Below are 7993 nucleotides of genomic sequence, written 5' to 3'. Positions count from 1 at the left end.
GAACCCTAACTCAGTCTCAAGTTGTACAAGTTTAAGATATTATTGACCTCATAATATTACTCCAACCCAGTATTAAGTTTTACAAGTTTAAGATATTATTGACCTCATAATATTACTCCAACCTAGTATTAAGTTTTACAAGTTTAAGATATTATTGACCTCATAATATTACTCCAACCCAGTATTAAGTTTTACAAGTTTAAGTTATTATTGACCTCATAATATTACTCCAACCCAGTATTAAGTTTTACAAGTTTAAGATATTATTGACCTCATAATATTACTCCAACCCAGTATTAAGTTTTACAAGTTTAAGATATTATTGACCTCATAATATTACTCCAACCTAGTATTAAGTTTTACAAGTTTAAAATATTATTGATCGCATGATATTACTCCAACCCAGTATTAAGTTTTACAAGTTTAAGATATTATTGACCTCATAATATTACTCCAACCCAGTATTAAGTTTTACAAGTTTAAGATATTATTGACCTCATAATATTACTCCAACCTAGTATTAAGTTTTACAAGTTTAAAATATTATTGATCGCATGATATTACTCCAACCCAGTATTAAGTTTTACAAGTTTAAGATATTATTGACCTCATAATATTACTCCAACCTAGTATTAAGTTTTACAAGTTTAAGATATTATTGACCTCATAATATTACTCCAACCTAGTATTAAGTTTTACAAGTTTAAAATATTATTGATCGCATGATATTACTCCAACCTAGTATTAAGTTTTACAAGTTTAAAATATTATTGATCGCATGATATTACTCCAACCTAGTATTAAGTTGTACAAGTTTAAGATATTATTGACCCCATGCTATTACCCTAACTCAGTCCTAAGTTGTACAAGTTTAAAATATTATTGATCGCATGATATTACCCCTAATCAATTGTGCAAGTTTAAGATATAAATAACTTTATGATATTACTCTGATCCAGTCTTAAGTCGTATAACTTTTAGATATTGTTGAATTCAAAATATCAACCAAAGTTTACTGTCTAAGTTATTCAACATATATCACACGCCCTTTTGTTAGATATTGCATTTTTTATTCAGTAATTAAAAAAACAATTAGTTTTAACAACAAAATTTTAATGAAAATTTTGTTGTAAGAAAGTTACGTGGAACAGTTGATCATAACTTTCATTGATTTTTCACTCGGATTCGATGCAGTCTCGAATGCTTGCTGTGCAGATTCTATCTCGAATCGATGTGAAATTAACTGTTTAACGTTTATATCTCCATTTGCTACAAGTTCAATGGCTTCAGGGTATCTAACAATATAAAATATAAGATTTGTTATAAGCAATTAAAGTTGCATATTTATAGTATTTGGTGTCTTAAGTTTAATTCTCACTAGTGGCTACATTTTTTTTAAATTTTGGTCATATAAAATAATTCTTAATTCTGACGATTTTTAGCACTTGTAGGTTAAGACCTATATTGTTGTTCGGGTAATTATTGCTGATAGCGCTTTGTACTCATTCTATAGTTAAGCAACCTCATGTTTAGCAAACTAAAATACATTCCAACTTACGTATTCGCGTATCTGAATATTCCCTTAACATCAATCTCCAACGAACCAGCTTTAACCATTGGGAGTTCGACTTCCATCGATCCTCGGCCAACTAATAACACACAACCTCCAGGTCGGGTAACCTGGCATAAAGTGATTCAATATTTCTACATGGTTGTGTATCCTATTCAATCCCGTTTTAAACCTACTTACATGCATTGCTGTCTTTAAACTACTATCAGCACCGCTACATTCAAACACAGCATTAGCTCCAATATTTTTGCCCAATAACTTCAAGTTCTCCGCCAGTTCCAAGGGTGTTGAACCACCTTCTATCACACAGTAAATTATATCTGTTGATCCCACCTTTTTAGCCACTGAGAGCCGATGGTCGTCGATGTCTAAAATAAAAATATGTCTTATATGTAAACTATTGGTGTGGTATATTATTTATGGCGCCGGTTTACTAGTCAAAGATTTTGGGTTCGAACCGCACCAATGCCACTATTCGCCCTTGAGCCCATTGTTTACAGATTGCTTGAACACACCAAAAGGTTTCGGGTTCTAGTCGCACCAATGCCACACTATTCGCCCTTGTGCCCAGTGTTTACAGATAGCTTTAACACACCAAAAGGTTTAGGGTTCAAGTCGCACCAATGCCACACTATTCGCCCTTGAGCCTAGATAGCTTTAAACACGTCATAACAGCATACCCCTTTCCAATAAAATATAAAAAAACTTCTACTTTAAGGTGATATTGAAAAAACATATAATAAGTGGTAGCTAATTGCACTATAGTAAAAAAGATTATAATTGTTGTAATAGGGTCGCATCTCACAACCAATATTCGCTCACAATAATTTACCAGCGCACCACAACATGCAATTTATATATTTTGTTAGCCTTTAAATTTACACACATACATACACCTATATTTAGATATAATTATGTATAGACATCCTCCACTTAGCTTCATTTTATATAGATGTGTTATGCCTTTTTTTCCATATCACGTTAAGGTGATAGGTTTTATATTTTTTTAGGAAGGATGTGCTGTTATGACGTGTTTTGAGCTATCCGTAAACGCCGGGCTTAAGGGCGAATAATGTGACGTTGGTGAGGCTCAAACCCGATACCTTTCGGCTCGTAGTCCGACAGTAGTTAATAGCACATAAATGTTATTCAATATTTTGTTTTGTAGTATTTACCAACAGTTATAACTTGCGATGCCCCGTATTTCTTTGCAACCAAACCGCACAAAATTCCGATCGCTCCCGCGCCAAATATAACCACGTAATCATCGCGCTTTATCCCCGCTCTGCGACAAGTGTGAATAGCGACACTTAGCGGCTCTATCATGGCGCCTTCTTCCCAGGTCACGTGATCTGGAATTCTAAAAATCAAAAATTTTAATTTTTTTTAGTTTGATCAACAAACAACAGAATACACTTTTTAAAACTTTTTAAGACTAAAGGTTTTGGGTTCGCTTACAGCTTTTTTATATTTATATTTTTGATATAGAAAGGTCGACTTTACAGCCTAAACATAAAGTAACATCAGTTACTCCGACCCAGTCTCGAGTTAACTTTAGCAGTTTGGGATATTATAGATCATAATTGCCCGATAATTAAGCTGCTGATTAAGTGCTGGCTCAGCAGGAGTTTATACCGTTTATAGTGCCTTACCTAAGGGAGCTATAGCATGAGAGCAGTGGAGATCGAACCATGCTCCGATCATTAAAGTTAGTCAACAAAGAATTACTTGAAGCAGAAATCAGCATCGTGTACATAATATTTGCACAAGTTTCCGTGAACAGGTGGCGTGGCACAAAACTTCATTTCTTTACACAAGTTATATCTCCCACTCCTACAAACATCACAATTCTTACACGAGACCCCGGGCTCGATTGCGACACGATCCCCGGGAACTAGATGCTTCACTTTCCGCCCAACGTGTTTGACAATTCCCGATGCTTCGTGACCAATCACCATCGGTTGTCCGTTAAGCTGAAAACGTCCACATTTTCCATATGTCCAATACTTAATATCTGAGCCACATATTCCTACTGATGATATTGCCAATATGACGTCTAAAATATAATTGTGATGTCATTACATTGTAACAATCAGCCTAAAACAGAGATTATAACAGTTTTATGATACCTAAAAATGCTGTTCTAAATAGCTCATATTTAAAATTAGTACAACTTAAAAAATGGTTAAATTAATTTATAACACTTTATCATATTTTAAAACATTTACCATTGTCTTTTAGCTCTGGCAATTCCCACTTTGTCTGTAAAATAAACAAATAAAATTTGATCTAGCAATTTTATTTAAACAAACTTCACAAGTTCTTATTAATCAATATCTAACTATATAACTTTTTCCTGTGTATACTTACTTACCAATGAAATGGTTTTATCGCCCTTAACAATAGCAGCTATATTATTTTCATTATAAGAATCTAGAGACATGGTTAAATAAAACTTGAAAATTAGTTCAAAAGCTTAAAAGTTTTGGTTAAATATTAACTATCACGTTTATATGACGTTTTTATATTTACTTAAAATTTTGATTAATTGCAATTATTTTATTTGTTGCCGTTTTTATTGTTCAATTTTTTGTTAATGGTTTTATTATTTGATATTAAATTTAAAGAATTTATTAATAAAGTTTGTTTAACAAAATAAAACTATTTTTTATCTATTAAACGTTATTAAAGGCTGAATTACCTAATATTTGGTTATAATTTTATAATTAATTAATTTTGGAAATTTCCATAAGCCTAATTTAAATTTTCCAGGCGCTAAAATTTTTTACAAATATCTTAAACGTGTAATTTTCTTATTCGATGAAGCGTAACTTGAAAATCCCCGAATTAAATGGCAACATGGCAATTTTGAAAACCTATAACCTCGTGTATTATTTGTTGTTATAAAAAAACAACAAACCTTTTAAATCAACTTATTTAATAAAAGCGAGTCAGGGTAAGCACTTAAAGTTTATTTTCTTTTGTATTGTGTATTTAAGAAAGCTTTTCACTTTAAATTTTTTCTTTTTTCTCAGGTTTTTCGTCGGTAGATGAAGTCGTTCGTAGCGAAAAATGTTTTTTATATAAAAATGTTTAAACTATCGAAGCGAAGTTATTTAATTATATTTTTACTCGTTTTTATTGTTTGGGATTTGTCAAGAATATTTAAAACTATTTCAATGTAAGTATTTCTTTTAATCTTTATAATTTAGTTATTTAAATAATAATTAAACATTTTTTAAGTTAATTGTACGTTTTTTATTTATTTAAAATTGTACTAAGCACCACAAATATGAGTGTTAGTAAATGTACGTTATAACATTTAACCTGTCAGTCTGTCCTATTACCTGTTACGTTTGTGTGGCATACAGGTTAAAGCTTTATGTTATGGACCGAAAGGTTCTTGCTTTGATCCTTACCAATGCCCAGTCTGGAAAGTAGCGCAGTTTTTGATGAGATTTCGTGCGTGCATGCGTAAAAAATGGCGTGACCGCACGTGCACGCGTACTACGATTTTCGGTCTACGTGTGATTTATGTTGGCGTGCTTTACTTAAATCTGGCTTAAATACAATTTTTTTTAAAAACCAGGCGTGCAAAACATTAATTTCGGACGTGCATTTTTTTCACCGAAAAAAATTTCGTGCTGGCACGCTGCCCTACTTTTCAGACTGGACCAATGCCATGTTAATTGCGGTCTTAAGTCGTATGTTTATGGATAGCTTAGTGTTTTGTTACTACGCTGTTGCTCAAATAAAATTAAAAAATCTATTATCTTAGTGCTCTTATAAAAATAGAAAAAAAACATTGTACGGTTCATTTCACCTTCCATTGTCTTGAGTTTGAATCCCACTGAAGACCAAAAAAATTATAATAAAAATTTTGTTTTTAGCATTGTGATTTTTAAAGAAAGGTATAGCCAGATCCGTGAATTTCATTTGGGAAAATGCTGGTCGTGTCCTGGGAAATTTGAGTTGCCGGAAAAGTTTACGAAACCTTATAATGGTGACCAGGTTGTTTATAAGTTTAAGTCACCACCAATATTAAAGGTATCATCAAGCTTTTTATAAACAAATTGGTATTTAAATTGGTATTTAAAAATTTAATTTTATTTTTATGAATAAAATTGTTAAAAGTTTTCAAAAAATTTAAAAAAAGTAAAAATAAAATCGCTATCTATATTTAAGGAATATCCTTTTTTTTAACAAATTGTATATATATTATTTTAATTAATAATAATATTTTTGTGATTAAAATTGTTAAAAGTTTAAAAAAAAATTATTAAAAAAAATATTTTTTTTGTTTTTTTAGCACAAGAAAAATTTTGTTGTAATTTTTGTAAAATCTGCTGTCGAAAACTTTAAACAAAGAAATGTGATTCGTAAAACCTGGGGTTCGATTTCTTCCGTAGATGGACATAAAATATCAACAGTTTTTGTAATTGGAAAATCAGATTTAAGTTCTGTTATTCTAGAAAGAAACAAATACCAAGATATTCTTCAAATCAACATCACCGATAGTTTCGAAAACTTAAAATACAAAACTTTAGGAAGTTTTAAATGGATTATCGAACATTTGAATCAAAAATCGACGTTTATAATCTTCACAGATGATGACTGTGTTATTAATATGCATCAAACCATGCAGTTTTTAGTACCAAAAAGCACACAATTTTCGAGGGAGCACATGTACTGTGGATTTCAGTTTGAATCTAACTCTGGTGTAATAAGAGGTAATGGAAAACATTCAGTACAACCAGACCAATATTCATCACAAATTTATCCGGATTTTTGCAGAGGTACCATGGTAGTTTTATCATACAAAATAATCAAAGAAATTTACGAACAATATTTAATCACTGATATCAGTGACTTTCCAATAGAAGATGTTCTAGTATATGGTATACTAAGATATAAAATAAACAACAATAATCTAAATGTTCACCCAATTATAAATGGGGGTTTGCAGCTTGTATTTTACCCATGGGACCATGATAACTCAACTTTACCCGACAAAATGTTACAGAAATGGGTTGATTATGAATTAGAGTTATACAGATTTCATATTGTTGTAAAAAAGTCCAAAATTGTGGAAAATGTTAAATTTAAAGATCTTTTAGAAAAGGAATTTTCGTTTAAACGAAGACGGGATAATTTAAAATTGAACCGTTTGCTTTAGAAAATTTTAATTTATAATATTGCAATATTGTATTTTTAAATATTATTTCAAAACTGTGTTTATGTTATTACTTCACTACAATTTTCAACTCATAATACTTTAATCATTCCTAATTTGTATTTATTTAATTAATAAATTATTTTTTGTTGGTTTTAAATATTTATAAAGTTCTAATTTAAAATTTTTGCACATTTTTTATGCAAATTCTATAAATTTTAAAATGGATTTCCTCAATGAAAATTTGAAATTATGTTTTTGCTGTTTGTTGTAATTAAAATACTTTTCCAAAACTACCTTTTAATAAATTCCTTTCAATCATTTGCAGTATCTTAAATTAACTATTTCCCAATCTTAATACAAATATAAAATGCACTTAAATTTTAACTATTTTAAAATTTCTTTAATTAATGTTATCAAATATTTTTAGCACCTTTATTTTTAAAAATATTTTTTCGAGTTTCAAGTAATTTTAAAACTTAATTATTTATATTTATAGCAAATTATTATATAGTATCAATATATTTTAAGTTATTTATTTTTACCAAAATATCTTAGTAACAAATGAATTTAATCATTTTTAATTTTATCTGTAGTTTTATTGTAGTATTTACATTATCTTATTGCCAACAATGTTATTTTATTCATTTTGAAAGTTTTTTTTTTTTTTTGCAAATATTTTTAACAGTGCCACTTTATGTAATAGTTTACCCAATGTTTTGTAATACAATTGCGGATTTATTTTAAAGTTTTTTAACAGAATTTAAGACAATTATATCTGTTTTTATATATTTAGATCGTGTTTTTTTATATTTTATATTTTGTGCAAATCATTGTACTGAGATTTATATTTTCAACCTAGATGTTGCAGTAGATTATTGTTAATATAGATCTCTAGAATTATTTAAACTCTGTATTACTATTTAGATTTAAGAACTTGTGATGTAATAATAAGTTGGTTGTTATGTCAAATATTGCTGAGTCAGATTTCTCGGAGAGTGATGATGATGACACGGGGGTTTTTGATGTGGAGAAAATTATCGATCACGTCGTCGTCGACGATAAAGAAACTTTTTACAGGTTTGTTTGTTATTTTTTTATATGTTAATACAATGGAAAAGTTATGGTAGGTTATATGCTGGAACCACTTTGTTTATGCTAGTTAGGTCGTATGGTCAAAATATTAATTGTCATCATAATTGTCATTATATGGTCACAACTAATATATGCAATTGATAATTTACTTGTAC

General features: G+C 29.6%; 2 protein-coding genes across 2 annotated transcripts; one reads left to right on the top strand and one right to left on the bottom strand.

Annotated features, from left to right (window-relative positions):
• Nucleotides 1-1138: 1138 nt before the first annotated feature.
• On the bottom strand, nt 1139-4013 carry LOC145750965 (sorbitol dehydrogenase-like). The gene is made up of 7 exons (XM_082567034.1): nt 3945-4013; nt 3799-3832; nt 3299-3626; nt 2746-2930; nt 1751-1938; nt 1559-1680; nt 1139-1295 (listed from the first exon to the last, which is right to left on the bottom strand). Exons 1-7 carry the CDS (start codon nt 4011-4013, stop codon nt 1139-1141), a joined length of 1083 nt encoding a protein of 360 aa, XP_082423160.1.
• Nucleotides 4014-4455: 442 nt separating this feature from the next.
• Nucleotides 4456-7088, top strand: LOC145750120 (beta-1,3-galactosyltransferase 1-like). The gene is made up of 4 exons (XM_082566067.1): nt 4456-4526; nt 4606-4751; nt 5461-5617; nt 5880-7088. Exons 2-4 carry the CDS (start codon nt 4621-4623, stop codon nt 6744-6746), a joined length of 1155 nt encoding a protein of 384 aa, XP_082422193.1. The 5' UTR covers nt 4456-4526; nt 4606-4620; the 3' UTR covers nt 6747-7088.
• The last annotated feature ends 905 nt before the right edge of the window (nt 7089-7993 follow it).

Source organism: Corella eumyota, chromosome 4, assembly GCF_963082875.1.
Source record: "Corella eumyota chromosome 4, kaCorEumy4.1, whole genome shotgun sequence".
Lineage (NCBI taxonomy): Eukaryota > Metazoa > Chordata > Ascidiacea > Phlebobranchia > Corellidae > Corella > Corella eumyota.
The sequence above is the reverse complement of the archived record's forward strand: the minus strand, read 5'-3'. Positions and strand labels throughout refer to the sequence as shown.